Raw genomic sequence first — 18,592 nt, forward strand, 5'->3', positions numbered from 1 at the left:
GTGTTATTGCTAAGTTTTCTGCTATTCTATATTTTTTATTTGTAGTACATATTTTATTTATAGAACAAATTTTATTTTAAGTTTGCATATATAGAGAAAATTTTTTATTAGATTTGTGTAAAAGTAGGTAGAATTAGAGATGCAAAACTATTACTTAAATACATAGAATAAATTGCTTTCAAAAGCAGCTGAGACAGGGCAGCTGAAAGTAAAGTGAAGTGATTTTCTTATTTATTTGAAATTCAATATAACTATGGAATGAATTTACCAGACTTTTATTGTATTCTCTGTTTTTTTAACTCTCTACATTTAGATTTTTTGGCTATTCAGTGAGCCATATTTACAACGTATAGCATAGAAGTTTTAATGTATTTTTAATATTTTTGGTAAATTATTTATTGGTAAATTATAGTCTTCAACTTGATAATTAGTACTTTTTTACAGTCATGAGAAAGAGAGGATTTGACATTCCTATTTTTTCCATATTTCTGAATCAGTTTATCATAGCTATCACATCTCGTTTTGTATTCTTCATCTCCATAAATTCCTTTTAATACAGTAATACCAAGAATAATATCTATGTTTCTCAAATGTTCTATAATTATAGATGGTTTAAAATAAACTTTGCAAATGTCACATTTAACCTTGTTCTCTCTTGGTTTATCATTTCTTTCAACAAAAATGTCAAATCTAAATTTGACCCACACATAAGGAAACAATTGTATTAGATTTTTAAAAACCTCACATTTTATTGGAATTTTTTTAAAAAATAAACCTATATTCTCAAATCCAATTTTTTCATCCTTGAGATATTTTAATTTTTTAAATATCGGATAAAATACATAGTTCTTTTGAATTTTTAATTATTATAGTTGGTTAAATTTACTGAATAAAGTAGCTTGGAATTGCCAGAAGAGGTGAGGGCGGGGGAAATCGGCAGTAATAGACGGATGTTGGATGTTGCCTGTAACCTCAGACCTCAGGCCTGGTGCAGGTCTGGGGCAGCATCAGCAATACTCATCTACTCATAGTCAGTGTTGTCAGTGAGACTAACAGAGGAATATTGTCTGTTATTTTTTAGAATTTTTTTTTTAGTCATCTGATGTAAGAGAGATCATTTATATTATTCTTCTTACCTTACTTATATATCTATCTTCAGTCTTCCGGCCTACAAATTCTTATTACTTTTAGTCTGATAGTTTCTTCTGTGGATCACTAATGACAAAATGCAATCTGGCCGGGAGAAGTGGCCATACTACTCGTAAAAGTGCCCAGGATGTTTAACCCAGTAAGAGTTAGTTATTCCCAATAAACTCTCATAATACAACAGATGAAACTAACTTCTATTTAAACACTTTTCTATACTAAGCTATTCCTCTGTTACACTTCTGGATTTAAAAAGTTTTATTATTTAAGGCTGTCTCTGTTCTGCAATATTTGGCCTAATACTAAGCCGCTTGGTATTCTTTCAGATACTAGGGCGCGAAGACGCCAAGAAAATATGCCTGTAAATCAGAATAACCAATCAAGAAACCTGCTGCGGTGGCACTGGTTACATTACCGATTTAGGTACGGAAAATTGGCCACTACGTAAGCGTTCAGAAAAATGCATGTAGTTACTATATACACTCCTGGAAATTGAAATAAGAACACCGTGAATTAATTGTCCCAGGAAGGGGAAACTTTATTGACACATTCCTGGGGTCAGATACATCACATGATCACACTGACAGAACCACAGGCACATAGACACAGGCAACAGAGCATGCACAATGTCGGCACTAGTACAGTGTATATCCACCTTTCGTAGCAATGCAAGCTGCTATTCTCCCATGGAGACGATCGTAGAGATGCTGGATGTAGTCCTGTGGAACGGCTTGCCATGCCATTTCCACCTGGCGCCTCAGTTGGACCAGCGTTCGTGCTGGACGTGCAGACCGCGTGAGACGACGCTTCATCCAGTCCCAAACATGCTCAATGGGGGACAGATCCGGAGATCTTGCTGGCCAGGGTAGTTGACTTACACCTTCTAGAGCACGTTGGGTGGCACGGGATACATGCGGACGTGCATTGTCTTGTTGGAACAGCAAGTTCCCTTGCCGGTCTAGGAATGGTAGAGCGATGGGTTCGATGACGGTTTGGATGTACCGTGCACTATTCAGTGTCCCCTCGACGATCACCAGTGGTGTACGGCCAGTGTAGGAGATCGCTCCCCACACCATGATGCCGGGTGTTGGCCCTGTGTGCCTCGGTCGTATGCAGTCCTGATTGTGGCGCTCACCTGCACGGCGCCAAACACGCATACGACCATCATTGGCACCAAGGCAGAAGCGACTCTCATCGCTGAAGACGACACGTCTCCATTCGTCCCTCCATTCACGCCTGTCGCGACACCACTGGAGGCGGGCTGCACGATGTTGGGGCGTGAGCGGAAGACGGCCTAACGGTGTGCGGGACCGTAGCCCAGCTTCATGGAGACGGTTGCGAATGGTCCTCGCCGATACCCCACGAGCAACAGTGTCCCTAATTTGCTGGGAAGTGGCGGTGCGGTCCCCTACGGCACTGCGTAGGATCCTACGGTCTTGGCGTGCATCCGTGCGTCGCTGCGGTCCGGTCCCAGGTCGACGGGCACGTGCACCTTCCGCCGACCACTGGCGACAACATCGATGTACTGTGGAGACCTCACGCCCCACGTGTTGAGCAATTCGGCGGTACGTCCACCCGGCCTCCCGCATGCCCACTATACGCCCTCGCTCAAAGTCCGTCAACTGCACATACGGTTCACGTCCACGCTGTCGCGGCATGCTACCAGTGTTAAAGACTGCGATGGAGCTCCGTATGCCACGGCAAACTGGCTGACACTGACGGCGGCGGTGCACAAATGCTGCGCAGCTAGCGCCATTCGACGGCCAACACCGCGGTTCCTGGTGTGTCCGCTGTGCCGTGCGTGTGATCATTGCTTGTACAGCCCTCTCGCAGTGTCCGGAGCAAGTATGGTGGGTCTGACACACCGGTGTCAATGTATTCTTTTTTCCATTTCCAGGAGTGTATTATCTCTTTTTCATTTAAAAATATTTGGTGTGATACCTTATAACATGTAGATACAAAACGTGTAAGTGGCAAGTTTCTATCAGTAAGCATAGCTTCGTGGTCACTCAGTTCCTCCTCCTCTCTCACCCCACCATTCAATTTCAACAGCAGATCGAGAAACTTAATCCCTAATGCTTTTCCTTCTTACTTCTGAATATTATTTTTAATTTCATATTTCGATTCCAACAGCACTAAGCCATAGACTAGAATTTTCGGAAGAGGACCATCTACATCGATGAGGCGAAACATTATGACCGCCTGTGTGTTAGTCCACCTGTGGAACGCAATACAGAGGTGACTCCTTGTGGCATGGGATAGGAAAGTCGTTGGTACGTTTCTGGAGGTATGTGAAACGAGATGTGCACGCACAAGTCACGCAATTCCCGCAAATTATGGGCCAATAGTTTGTGGGCGTACAGCTGGCGCATGATAGCGTCCCAGATATGTTTCATCGGTATCAGATCAGCAAATCTGGAGATCAGACATCAACAGAACTCATTATGATGCTTCTTAAACCACTGTTGCCTTGTGACGCGGAGATTTATCCTACTGGCTATGAAGATGGTTCGCAGTACTGCTAACGTAGACCACAGCAGTTATGATGTCTTCAGTTACTACCACAAGTTCCGTGGAACCCCATGTGAACGTCCATCATATATGCTTGCATTGTCCAGTGTCTGTGGTGCAACGCATGTTTAGAGCATCTGTTCGCCTGGATGATGGCTCATCGGACATAACCATGGATCTCGTGTAACAAGAAACGTGATTCACCCCATCAGACGATCTTTTCCTTTGTTCCACGATCCAATCACGGTGACAGCGTGCCCACTGCAATCTTAATTGCCGGTTCCTTTGGGTCGTCTTCTGCGGAGCAGCATGTTCAATGATGTGCGCTGTGCCTACACCAGCAATGAACTCTGTCATCACATCTTCCAAGGATCGCCGCCTCTAATATTTTACAGAACGGGCCAGCCTCCAACCTCCACCTTGTCACATACACGTGGTTTCGCCATCCGTCGAGCACTTAATGTAAATTCTTACTTACTTGTTTGGTAAATAAAGAATTTTAAAAAATACTTACTATAGCAATATGCCAACAGCCGACCTGCTTCGCCGTTTCCTAGATGCTCGTTCCCACACCTGAGCCGTAATCTGCCCTAAGTCTAAGCTGCTTATCTCAGTGGATTTCCCCATTATTGGCCCATATTGTTGTAGAATGATTCGCTATTCGTCTTTGCTCCGCTTGTACAGGGCGTTTCACAGTTCATATTACTTCCTTTTAGAGGTTTTACAACGGAACCCATGTAGGGAAATAGTTCGTTAGCATGTTACAAGGAAAACAAGATGTAGAGATTTCACTCCTGTTTACTTTGATATTACAACAGCTGTTCGATATGATGACCACCAAGATTTGTGCACACAGTGTTTCTGCGCAGTTAAGGTCGCATAAACTCCGTCCAAAATGCATGGTGTATGGTCAATCACTTCAGCGGCAGCCATGATCCGTGCAATCGGATCTCTCTGCAACTGGACAGGGGTCTCGAAAAGTGGACTCTTCGTGTGACCCCACAATAAAAAGGCCCAAGGGGTTAAATCTGGGGATCTTGGTGGAAAAACATGTGATCCACCTCGACTGATCCACCTGCATCGTTAGAATACATTCGGATTGTTTCGGACGCGAACTGCAAAATGTACTGCTGCGCCATCGTCCTGGAACCACAATTTATGCCGAATGTCCAACGGTACATCTTCCAAAATTGCTCCACCACTTGTCGCAGGAATATCAAGTACCTGGCACCCGTTATGTGGGGAGGAAAGACGTACGGCCCAATCACATGACAATCTACATCTACATCCATACGCCACAAGCCACCTGACGGTGTGTGGCGGATAGCCGCCCAGACAGTGATACCGAAGGTGTGCTGAAATCTTCGTGTCTATAAGGCTTTGGGGTTTCGTGTGCACGTAACTTGGGGTTTTCTTGACCCCAAATTTGGCTATTTCGAGCGTTCAGAACGCCTTCCCTGCTGAAACGCACTTCGTCAGTGGACAAAATTCGCCTTGGAAACCGAGGAAAACCCACACAACGATGTAAAATCCACGTACAGAAATTGACAGGTGGCACAAAATGCGCCTAAAGCATCGTTTGTACATTCTGAGGGAGATACGGGTGGAGTTGCTGTTCATGCAGAACACGCCAGCCAGACGAGTCACGTGCAAAGGCACGAGTACTCGTCGGTGGGTTCTCTTTAACATGATGAAGCGTTTCCTTCTAATATGATATATAGGACAAAAAATTCCGCCTGAGGCATGCGATCATTTTTATTTTAATCATTGGCAAGCAATGCTGTACAATCGCAATAAAGTCATGAGATGTTCAATTGACTCTTTTATTAGAACATGTTGCGCATTTAGGGATTACACCCATCTTCAGACATATGTTACAAAAAAATACAAAACATAAGGGAACAGCACACTCAACACGTCTCAGCGTTACAGAAAATGAGATCGTGTCATATAAGTTACATACCACAAACTTCAGCTCCTTCCTAACCAACCAGGCGTACATCCTTGACTACTCAGAGAAAGTGTCCAACAACATATGACTATTAACTGCGACACAAGCAATCTTGAAGCATGGCGTATACTCACGCTAAGCAAGTCAACTAGCAGCGAAGGACCCTCTGTGGGGGGTGCTGCATGGTCATGTGCTCCATGTGTTCACATATAATTTAATAGTAATATACTCAGCATATAACATCTAACAGGATGTAATTATGACTAGCAACCGGAATGGTACTTCCCTACACGTTAACACTAAAGGATTTTTCAAAAAATATTTTTTTAAAAAACTCCAAAATTTTTGACATTGCCATACTATACCTATAGCCAGTAGTGGCATTAAGCACAACTCAAACCATATGTCAATATAAAATAAATAATAGGGGGGGGGGGGGGGGAGGGGAGTTCCTTCATGAACAAACCTTTCGACCTCCCAAATCTCTAAAAGAATACCACCGAATTAAATATAACCAACATTATCCATCATAAACTAAAACCCTGTGATCAGCTCGCGTACGCAAACGTCTTATGCGCTATCTGTTAAAGCCAACAGCAACCACGTCAGCGGCAGCCATCCGCCTATCGAATTACAGCCAGGTGATATCCAAAGGCCATGAATGCCCAAATAGAAGCCTTCAAACAACAACTTACACCCCTCTGCCACATGGAAAAAAGTTTAATAGCGAGAGGAAGAATATGATAGTGCGTCGCCATCTTGGAGCATCATAGTTTGCTCTATCGCTTGTGAATTTCCCACTCTCCCGCAGCCATTGTTCTACTTGGGCTGGCCGTGCGGTTCTAGGCGCTGCAGTCTGGAACCGCGAGACCGCTACGGTCGCAGGTTCGAATCCTGCCTCGGGCATGGATGTGTGTGATGTCCTTAGGTTAGTTAGGTTTAACTAGTTCTAAGTTCTAGGGGACTAATGACCTCAGCGGTTGAGTCCCATAGTGCTCAGAGCCATTTTTTGAACCATCTACTTTGGCAAACATGGAATGTGATGGAGCCACCACACTATTTGGAAAGTACCCGTGGTACAGATGTGGAGCTTCTCTTCTATTACGGCGAGCTTCACCATAAATTAACTACACGTGGGCCTGCTCCCCGAACGTGATCTCAGGCATTCTGTTACAGCAGTACTTGTTACCGTAATGTCAACTGACGCATGATCGTGAAGCGTGAAAACAAGACCAATGGAAACAGGGGACATCATGTGAAAACGCGTCATCGTACCATTCATGAATTTGGGTAGTCTACCATAACAGGCGGACGGCATAAGAAACACCAAGCACGCGATTGAGTAGCACTTGTTTTTCTTGTAATATGGGAAACGAACAAATTTCATACATGGGTTGCTATATAAAACTTGAGTCCCCTCTACAACTTCTAAAAGTGTGTAATATGAACTGTGAAACGCCGTGTATACTTTCCTTAACGCATCACGTGCCTTGAACGCCATAAGGCGGCATTCCATCCCGCAGTGGGCAGTGGTCGTAATGCTTCGGCTCATCAGCATGGTTACATGGTTAAGCTTACCGGGTAAGTGTCCGGATGGGTGCGTGTGTTGGTGGCATACATCTTCCGCATTACGGCCAGCGCTTCTTCATTCCGTCCTTGCGCCATGAGGAACTTGGGAGTCTCTGGTAAGAGCGAGAAGACAACAGCCCCGAGGAGAGCGGGAACCGAGCTCACCATGACGAACACGTGCCAGGGATGTAGCTTCATCGTGCCCGTGTCATACTCCCAGATCTTCGTCAGCATGAGCAGGCCAATTCCTGCACAGGAACAGTGATAATACATGTAGCAATACGAGTAGTAAACTTTACTCTTCGTTCAGTCACTATTTTCGCAGCAGTTACACAACTAATAAAATTATTGTTTACCGCGTTACAGTAAAGATTCTAACATTCTGCGTGGTGTCTGTTTGTTCTAAGGCGTGTCTCCCTACCACTTTCGCGCAACGACGCTCTGAGCGTGTTTCTTAGGGAATGGACTAATTTGAACCTGGGACCTGTTGCTGGTAAGGAGACGCCAGACCACACATAACATGTACAGTTCAGAAGAGTTCAGTGAGAATAGCAATGATATAATCAAATACTTAATGATTTCAGCGTCAGCTCCACTGCACTCCCTGTAAAAGAATCTTAATACTAACTAAATTTAGTGGAAGGGGTTCAAGGCTTTCCTATTTTTTGTTAGCTGGTAAAATAACGTCGAAAAACCAGTTAAGTTTACCATTGGAAATTTTATTCTACTCACAAAACATTGTTTATAAATTGCACTATTGATAAAAGGAAATATTTTAATACAGGATGATAAAAACCAACTGCGTTGAACAAAAATGTGAATGAATATTCCCTGAATGGGTTTCCAAGTTCTACAATGGTTTGAAGGATGACCTATGCCATATCACATCTACAATCTAGGTTTAAATTAAGTTTCATAAAAGAGAAAACTATCAAAAATGGTCTACAGTGACCCTCAATTATCTTTAATTACTTATTTAACTTGTCGTAAATTACAGTGGCTGATTTGGCTTCTCAATAATTATATAACAGAAAAATAATCGCGTTTCAGATTTTTAACTTCTAATAGCAAATGTGAGTACCATGAAGTTTTAATTGACGATCGACACTAGTATTACGTAAAAATGGGATGTAACAGATGAGACTTCTGCAGTTCTGATTGAAGCCTTATGGCGGCATTGCGTGCGTTCATTACCTTGTCGTTGATTAGGCAGCGTCAGGGGGCGGCGGGCGGCGCAGCTCCACACACCTCGCCGTCTCGGAAGCAACTCTCCTCTAACCTCTCCTTACTACAATTTACCAAAGCTGGTTTAAGAAAAAGGTATCTGGCTGCGTTTTCAACTGACCAATCAGGGTCTCAATGTTAACCTTAAGCTCTGCCTACAAAACTTCTGTCCATCCAATGAGAAACGTTATACTTTTCGTGGTGGGACAATGTTTTTAATGTTTGCAACGTAACAGAGACACGTATAGTCTCACGCTAAAACTTGCAGCTGGTGTGGCCCTTTTAGTGTTGTTGTAAGATCTATACTGTTCTTCTGGAAGGCTCCATATTTTAACATTGACTGGGGGTTGGTCTTGGCGGTTGGTGGGCGATGTGGGTGTCCGTCCCTTATCGAAGGGCCTTCTAGCTTAACACAGTTCTGCTCTCAGCTTCTGTTCTCGATTCTCCCTTCGGAACTGCGTCTGTTTCACAGTGGGAAGGTATGACATGCATTTAGGCGTTCTTGTGTTAGGCTGTGGTATTCCATTTGCTCACTCATTAATCGTATTACTTTGGTTAATTTAATGTCAGGATTTATTCAGAGCTATGTGACATGCTGCCGGATTTGCTATCATGTCAGGGTTTTCATGGAAGGTGTTGGATTTGCATGCCACCTTACAAGATTACTTAGTATTTTATCCAACATCGTCAATAACTGCGTTTTTATTTGTTGAAATAATCAGCAACCAGATACACAGACGAAATTTTATTTCTTTAACGGTTTCAGTCACCTAATTCTCTTCTTCAGAAGGCTGTACAGAAAAATATACGGTACTCAAAATAACAATGCAGTAGGCAACCCAAATGCAACACTCTAAAGGTAGTATCCAAATCAGGTGTAATTTGCAGCATGAGTTTGCGGCGACGGGAGATGCACATGATCAGCACTTAAGCGCATGCGCAGATCAAGGACGCTCGTAGCTCCACCTGCAAGCGCTATGTAAAGGGGAAACAAGCGGCCGTGTGGACGTACTGGAATTGTTCTCTAGTGCGGTTGTTTTGCGTAAGCAGCTTCAGTATGCCTCGTAGAAATCAGCGAGCGTCTTTCGAGCACATTTCTGCTTTAGACCGAGGAAGAGTAGCTGCCTAAAGGGATTCCAGAACATCCTTCATAGAAATCGGTAATCTTGTCGGACGGAACCAAGTAACTGTGATGCAGATCTGTAGTCGCTGGATACAGGACCCACAGAATCCACGGCACACCCCTCATGCACCACTGCTCGTGATGACAGTCATAATGTGCGCATGGCAGCAATTAATCGTTATGCGCCGGCCTGTGTGACCGAGCGGTTCTAGGCGCTTCAGTCTGGAACCGCCCGACCGCTGCGGTCGCAGGTTCGAATCCTGCCTCGGGCATGGATGTGTGTGATGTCCTTAGGTTAGTTAGGTTTAAGTAGTTCTAAGTTCTAGGTGACTGATTACCTCAGATGTTAAGTCCCATAGTGCTCAGAGCCATTTGAACCATTTCTGGTCGTTATGCCACATCACGAAATTAGGTTTGTTGCGCTACCAGCAGTGTCCGCGTGGACCATTCGACGTCGTTTGCGGCAGAGTGGACTATCCGCAAGACGTCCAATCCCATGTTTACCACTGAGTCAGCGCCAAGGGCGTTTTCCCGACATTGGTGAGATGGGTTGGGTTGCTGTGGGGGAGGAGACCAGACAGCGAGGTCATGGGTCTCATCGTATTAGGGAAGGACGGGGAAGGAAGTCGGCCATGCCCTTTCAAAGGAACCATCCCGGCATTTGCCTGGAGCGATTTAGGGAAATCACCTAAAACATAAATCAGGATGGCCGGACGCGGGATTGAACCATCGTCCTCCCGAATGAGAGTCCAGTGTGCTAACCACTGCGCCACCTCGCTCGGTTTGATGAGATGAATGACGGACATGAACAACCGAATGGAAAGACATTGTTTTTACAGACGAATCCCGATTTTGCGGGCATCTGGGGACACCGTGGTGAGAGACTGTTGAACTGTTGCTTTATGGGCCGACCACCGTGGCCGAGAGGTTCTAGGCGTTTCATTCCGGAACCGCGCGACTGCGAAGGTCGCAGGTTCGAATCCTGCCTCGGGCATGGATGTGTGTGATGTCCTTAGGTTAGTTAGGTTTACGTAGTTCTAAGTTCTAGGGGCTGATGACCTCAGATGTTAAGCCCCATAGTGTTCAGAGCAATTTTTTTATTGTCGCTCTATGCATTGCCATAATGGTCCTGCACCCGGTATTATGGTTTTGGGTGATACCGGATTCCATATCCAAACCCCCTTCCACCCTCCTAGTATGCATTGCCGGTACACAAACCAGCCAACATTGCATCTCTGAAGTGCTGGAGTCTGTTGTCACCCATACTTTCGGAGCTTGCCCATGGCCACACTGCAGCATGATAGTGCGCGTGTCACGCAATGTTCAAGACTTCTTCGTCGCCAGTCGGATTACATTGCCGCCTTGGCCTCCGTGTTCTGCCGGTCTCTCACCTATTGAAAACGTCTGGTCGATGATGGCGGAACGACTGCCTTGGGATACACCATCCGCTGCTAAGATGTGATGACTGAGGTCAGTGCTGGTGTAGGCACAGCGCACGTTACTGAACATGCTGCTAAGAAGATCAACTTTGGCAACCTGTGGAAGCAGCGTGGAGTGCTATACCCGAACAATATATCCAGAGCCTCTTTGATCCAGTGCCTAAGCGTGTAGCAGCGGTTATAGTCGGCAACGGCAGCAATACTCACTTCACGTGGGGCTGTATTTTCAACCATGTGATCTTTATACAACATGTTATCTGCCAAATCAATTTGGCTGTGGTATCTCTGGTCCTTGGTGTTTTATTTTGGATGGTCGGCAGTGTAGAAGTTAGCAGCATATTGTTTAGTTTTCATACGGCTTCAACGGAAATGCAAGTGCGCATAAGCAACGTAATAAGTAATACACCAACACTGGAAACTGGAAGAGCAGTTAAAGTAGATTCCGAGAATACTGACCAATAAAAAAGAAGAAAGTCCACAGAAATCAACTTTTGCTCTGCACCTCATAGGTGAAAAAAATAGATCTCCGACTATTGATGCCTTATACATTTCACACTTTGATAATAAAGGAACAAAAATGAAACTCCTACAAGAAATAGAAATATGCAAACAATCCAAACGACAAGAACATCATTTATTAAATGAACAAACATTTTTAAGAAATAATTTTTTCAAAGTTCTGCAGCTACACTCCTAGGAGACTCGCAATTTATTATTTCAAGTTTGTAATATTTACTAAACAGTAACAATGTTTGAAACTGCAACCTAATTTTTCTTATCTGTAACTGTTTTTTTCGCAAAACGTTAAGTGCGGAAATAACTTGTTTAATATTACTATTCCCCATAATCTTTACGTAATTTCACTCCCGCCCCATTGACATTCCCACACTCTATAACCGTATCTCCTACTTCCCACCACTTTCCCCCACACGCCCCCGATTCCACATGGTATGGTCTCCTCATGAACTTTTTCTTATATACACTACTGGCCATTAAAATTGCTACACCAAGAAGAAATGCAGATGATAAACGGGTATTCATTAGACAAATATATTATACTAGAACTGACATGTGATTACATTTTCACGCAATTTGGGTGTATTGAATCTGAGAAATCAGTACCCAAAACAACCACCTCTGGCCGTAATAACGGCCTTGATACGCCTGGGCATTGAGTCAAACAGAGCTTGGATGGCGTGTACAGGTACAGCTGACCATGCAGCTTGAACACGATACCACAGTTCATTAAGAGTAGTGGCTGGCGTATTGTGACGAGCCAGTTGCTCGGCCACCACTAACCACACGTTTTCAGTTGGTGAGGGATCTGGAGAATGTGCTGGCCACGGCTGCAGTCGTACATTTTCTGTATCCAGAAAGGCCTGCACAGGACCTGCAACATGCGGTCGTGCATTATCCTGCTGAAATGTAGGGTTTCGCAGGGATCGAATGAAGGGTAGAGCCACGGGTCGTAACACATCCGAAGTGTAACGTCCACATTGCCGTCAATGCGAACAAGAGGTGACAAGACACATAACCAATGGCACCCCATACCATCATCCCGGGTGATACCCCAGTATGGCGATGACGAATACACGCTTCCAATGTGCGTTCACCGCGATGTCGCCACACACGGATGCGACCATCATGATGCTATAAACAGAACCTGGATTCATCCGAAATAATGCCGTTTTGCCATTCGTGCATCCAGGTTCGTCGTTGAGTACACCATCACAGGCGCTCCTGTCTGTGATGCAACGTCAAGGGGAACCGCAGCCACGGTTCTGAGCTGATAGTCCATGCTGCTGCAAACGTCGTCGAACTGTTCGTGCAGATGGTTCTTGTCTTGCAAACGTCCCCATCTGGTGACTCAGGGATCGAGACGTAGCTGCACGATCCGTTACAGCCAAGCGGATAAGATGCCTGTCATCTCGACTGCTATTGATTCGAGGCCGGTGGGATCCAGCACGGCATTCCGTATTACGCTCCTGAACCCACCGATTCCGTATTCTGATGACAATCATTGGATCTCGACCAACGCGAGCAGCAATGTCGCGATACAATAAACCGCAATCGCGATAGGCTACAATCCGACCTTTATCAAAGTCGGAAACGTGATGGTACGCATTTCTCCTCCTTACACGAGGCATCACAACAACGTTTCACCAGGCAACGCCGACAACTGCTGTTTGTGTATGAGAAATCGGTTGGTAACTTTCCTCATGTCAGCACGGTGTAGGTGTCGCCACCGGCGCCAACCTTGTGTGAATGCTCTGAAAAGCTAATCATTTGCATATCACACAATCTTCTTCCTGTCGGTTAAATTTTGCGTCTGTAGCATGTCATCTTCTTGGTGTAGCAATTTTAATGGCCAGTAGTGTAGTAAGCTGCCCCCTTTCTTCTTCCCTCCGCCCCCCCCTTCTGTTTATCTAACGCGTTTCCCCATTTTCTCCTCACAACTACCCCTCCTCCCACAGTGTCTCACAATCAGTCCACTACGATTACGGGTCTCACTTTTTTCTCATAATTGGTCTGCTATGACAGCAGTGCTACATTATCAGTTCCTGATATACAATTAATTCCTCCGTTCCAGATAGTGAGTTATAGGAAGTTATCAACCTTCGTAGGTGGAATGTAATTACCTAGTAAACCACAATTAGTGCCACTACATCAATTGCAGTTGTAGTCAGTAGAATATACCTAGTATGTTATAATTAGTATGTTATTTTCAATAGTTTGCAGAAAGTCGCTATTGTCACGCAACAAATAATTACTACGATTACTACACCTCATTATTCATTATAATGTAGCCATTATAAGCTAGTTTTATCCTATTTCTAATCTCTACCCCATCTCTTCCTCCCATCCCCACTATACCACCTCAACAAACCCTTCCCACCCGGTTTAATGCTTTATCACACTTCCCACTCCTCCTCCCCCTCCCAAAACTCCCAGTCTCCAATCGCCCTCCTCCCTCCCCTCCCCTTCCCATCCCCATATGTTACGCTTTGGACACACAATTTTTCATATACAATTTACCTTCTTCGTTTCTTGCCCCTTTCTATGTACTTAAAACCAACCACTCCCTACTTCTCTCAACTTGCCCTGCCCTCCCCCCCCCCCCCCCCCGGCCATTGTCTTTCTTATTATCGGTCTATTACCACTTCAGTGCTTTACAATCAATGTCTGATTTGTAATTGGATTCGCTGGGTGCAGTCAGTTAATTATATTAACCTGTTAACTCCCATTGGTGGAACATCGTTGTTTCTTAGGTTACAGTCGCTATTTCAGTGTTTACAGTTATGTACAGTGAGTTGCAGTCAGTAGGTTGCAATCAGTATGCTAGTTTCAATAATTTGTAGTAAATGGCTATAGTCGGATGTTCACTAATTTGCTATTTGCTGATAGTAAATCGTTAATAGTATCTTAATCACAATAGCTCGGCCATATTGTGTTGGGTTTAGTTGCTGTTGGTTTATACAGTCACAATTAAGCAGCCATTTACAGATGCAATTAGTCAACCTTTTACTGTTTGTTAAATTTGTTAACAATTAGTTTTTTACTATCGTTTTTTACACAGCTTGATCATCTATAGTTAAGAGTTGCAAGGCATCTACGGTTATAAGAAGTGAAGCAGTTTCAGTTTTAAGCGGTTAGCCACTTGCATTACCAGCTAGTTAAACATTCCTTAATGCAGATACTAAGCCAACTACAAGCTGCAGTTGGTGATTCATTTTTGGTACAGGTGGTTAAATAATTAATGGTTCAAATGGCTCTGAGCACTATGGGACTTAAATTCTGAGGTCATCAGTCCCCTAGAATTTAAAACTACTTAAACCTAACTAACCTAAGGACATCACACACATCCATGCCCGAAGCAGGATTCGAACCTGCGACCGTAGCGATCGCGCGGTTCCAGACTGTAGCGCCTAGAACCTCTCGGCCACCCCGGCCGGCAACTAATTACTACCAATGGCCTATAGACATTGTTACAGATGCTCTGATTTATAGACAAGTAGTGTTTACGGTTAATAAGCAGTTAAAGTCATTCAGTATCAGGTACTCAAACTTCTTGTACTTATTTCATATAACTAATATTAAGTCGATAGTTATATTTACTTCACAAAGATTTTATGATTTTGTTCATGTTTATGAACTAGCTATTCCTCTGTAATGGAAGTGTACAGCTATGCACACGTTTCCTTTCACCTATAGTTATTTCTGATCCTTTGTTTTACTAAAAATAAATGTAAATGTCGTGTGACTAGGGCCTCCCGTCGGGTAAACCGTTCGCCGGGTGCAAGGCTTTCGATTTGACGTCACTTCGGCGACTTGCGCGTCGATGGAGATGAAGTGATGATGATTTGGACAACACAACACCCAGTCACTGAGCGGAGAAAATCTCCGACCCAGACGGGAATCGAACCCGGGCCCTTAGCATTGACATTCTGTCGTGCTGACCACTCCACTACTGGGGGCGGTAGGAATTGCCTCACCAATCGCTCCAGTTATTGCTTCTCGCCACTTGGTGCATCTCGCATGCCGTTTGCGCTGCTGTATTTCCTGCTAGCACACTGCTCACCTCTCTACATCAGTTCAGAGATGTGTTCTAAGACTTATGGTACCATACAAATAGTACGAATCCCGCAAGCTACAATTCTTTCACGAATTGTAATTGCGACCACCATATATTCCACTGCTGGTTTGTTTCACTATAATAGAAGAATAGAGTTGTGCCCATTCTTTCTTCCTTCTGTAGTTACTCTCTAACAGATGCAGAATTTCGTCGGTGGCAGACCTTCACGCTCTTCGTCCTGTTGCTGATGCCACAATACTTACCCCCTTCATCGCGAATATTGTGACGATACACGTCCTCTTTTTGTTCTACAACCCCCGTGCCCTGCTGACACATGATTGTGCACTTCCTTAAATACTTTCTCACAATATAGTTTTTACCACAATATGACGACCTAGCTTTGTTTACGTACCACCTCATCACACACAATGTACTGTGGTTGTATTGCAAATAGCTTACAATCTTCGACAGCTACTTATGCCTTCTGCCATTCTGTGGTGGTGGCACCTACTCTTAATGAAGAAACCTTTCGGCTCAGCCCATCCGCAATTTCGACTGTCCTGCCTGATTGATGAATTACTTCACTGCATTTTAGTGCCCAACACGATGACATGCCTAAGAGATCTTTTAAACCTAACAGCTACTTCAAAGCTGCATGATCAGTTATCAATTTAAATTACGTACCATATAATTAGCACTAAAAGTGTGTTATCCATATTCGAAACATAACGATTATAGAGCAGTTCTTTTCTGCTTGTTTCAACTGATAAGAGGCATAGACAAACAGATATTTACGTCATTCATTTCTGATTAAATACATAGCAGAGGGACTTCGCTTTATATTATCTATGGGAGGAGAATGTATCTATTGACATGTGGATTCTGTTGATAATAACTTCGTGTACCTTAATGGCCTTGAGAAAATGTTTCGGTTGGACGACACTTCAGCGACTTCCGTGTATCTAACCAGTTATCCAAGTAGGCGAAGGGGACCTAAGGCTTAGCGTGCAATCCGAAACACGTTTTGCTTTTGGCACATCTGCACATCACAGAGAAGTGAATGGTACGTTGAAAGGCAGAGGTGACTGTAACAAGGATGCTACAAGACAATTGATTTTTTGGAATTATTTGTGTTTAGGGTACGTGAAGTTCAAAACTCGAATATTAACCTCGAAAAATAGTTCGAAGCAATTATCAAAAATTCTCGATGGAATCGACTTTGAAATTTTTCGACGCTCGTTAATAAGCCGAAGTAAGGTGCTCTTCAAGACAGGCAGCGTGGCTGTGTGGTAGAATTTTCGCCTGCCACATGGGGGTTTCATGTTCGATTCCTGGCTGACGAAAATTTTTAACAGAGGCAGCTCACCTGGCTGTTCCATGTACTTTAAATTACTGGTTGGTTATAATTAAACTTCCCCTCCATGGGCCAGTGCAGGCGGAACACTGTTTACCGTATAGGAACCCAACCTTACACGAGTTACGTTCAGACTGTTGGGCTCTGAGCACTATGGGACTTTAACTTCTGAGGTCATAAGTCCCCTAGAACTTAGAACTACTTAAACCTAACTAACCTAAGGACATCACACACATCCATGCCCAAGGCAGGATTCGAACCTGCGACCGTAGCGGTCGCGCGGCTCCAAGACTGTAGCGTCTAGAACTGCTCGGCCACTCTGGCCGGCTCAGACTGTAAGTTGCAAGATTTGAGTGTTAGTGTAACGATTTGTCGTTAGGCGTCGGCACTGACACAGCGACGTAAAACTGAAAAACATGGATCAGTGTTGATAACATTTGCACACAGTGAATGGGTATGCATAAGACGAGCAGGGCTCCTTGCTCGTGAAGCTGTTTTATCGGAACAACAGCAACAGTGCCGCTGCTCTTCGCGAGTATTGACGTCTAAAAGGAATACGGAGAGGCCGTCTTTTCGCATCGGGGTTGAACAACATGATTCGGAATTTCGAATTGAGTGGCGATTTGGGGAACTGCTCCCGGGAGAGGCCGAAGACCAATTGCGCCACGACTTGTTGAATATGCTACTGCTGACATGGTTGAAAATGCTGCACAAAATATGCGATCTTCAAGCAGTGCACGAGCTATGTCGCGATAGCTGACAGCCGGCCGGAGTGGCCGAGCGGTTCTAGGCGCTTCAGTCTGGAACCGCGCGACCGCTACGATCGCAGGTTCGCATCCTGCCTCGGGCATGGATGTGTGTGATGTCCTTAGGTTCGTTAGGTTTACGTAGTTCTAAGTTCTAGGGGACTGATGACCTCCGATGTTAAGTCCCATAGTGCTCAGAGCCATTTGAACCATTCTGATAGCTGAGAAACATTAGAAAAATTGTGAAATGATATCTCTAGTGCTGTCCTGGGTCAGATCGTTGTCACATTTAGCGACGTCTGTAACCTGGAACGTAAATATGGTACCCCCCCCCCCCCCCAAAGAAAAAAAGTTCAAATGTGTGTGAAATCTTATGGGACTTAACTGTTAAGGTCATCAGTCCCTAAGCTTACACTCTACTTAACCTAAATTATCCTAAGGACAAATACACACACCCATGCCCGAGGGAGGACTCGCACGTCCGCCGGGACCAGCCGCACAATCCATGACTGCAGCGCCTAAGACCGCTCGGCTAATCCCGCGCGGCATGGTACGCAATTAACAAATGTTAGCCTCTCCTGTGGAAATTAAAATGTCTTTCTTTCAGTGGTTTGTTTGCTGTTTTTCTTCCCCGTGTCTTTACAAAGGATTCGCAAAATTTAATTTACCTACGATCACTCGTCTGGAACCGCGCGACCACTACGGTCGCAGGTTCGAATCCTGCCTCGCGTATGGATGTGAGTGATGTCCTTAGGTTAGTTAGGTTTAAGTAGTTCTAAGTCCCATAGTACTCAGAGCCATTTTCAACCTACGATCACTCGGTTTTCCTGGGGGCCCAGTCAACTAGGGTAAATAACCACCCTGCACCAATAGATGGGAAAAAGATCAGTAGCCTTCGATCGTGGTAATCGCTGGTTCGGGTGTCGTTTCTTTCATAATTTTTCTCGTTCCTTTCT

At 44.4% G+C, this 18,592-nt stretch overlaps 1 protein-coding gene across 1 annotated transcript in view; it reads right to left on the minus strand.

The window, feature by feature from the left end:
• The window catches only part of LOC124613372, a 148,340-nt gene that overhangs the window by 69,465 nt on the left and 60,283 nt on the right, over window positions 1–18,592 (minus strand). The window contains exon 4 of the mRNA XM_047142073.1: window positions 7,187–7,425. Coding sequence (XP_046998029.1) covers window positions 7,187–7,425 — 239 coding nt within the window. The remainder of the gene's footprint in view (window positions 1–7,186; window positions 7,426–18,592) is intronic.

The sequence above is a fragment of the Schistocerca americana genome, chromosome 4 (genome assembly GCF_021461395.2).
Source record: "Schistocerca americana isolate TAMUIC-IGC-003095 chromosome 4, iqSchAmer2.1, whole genome shotgun sequence".
Lineage (NCBI taxonomy): Eukaryota > Metazoa > Arthropoda > Insecta > Orthoptera > Acrididae > Schistocerca > Schistocerca americana.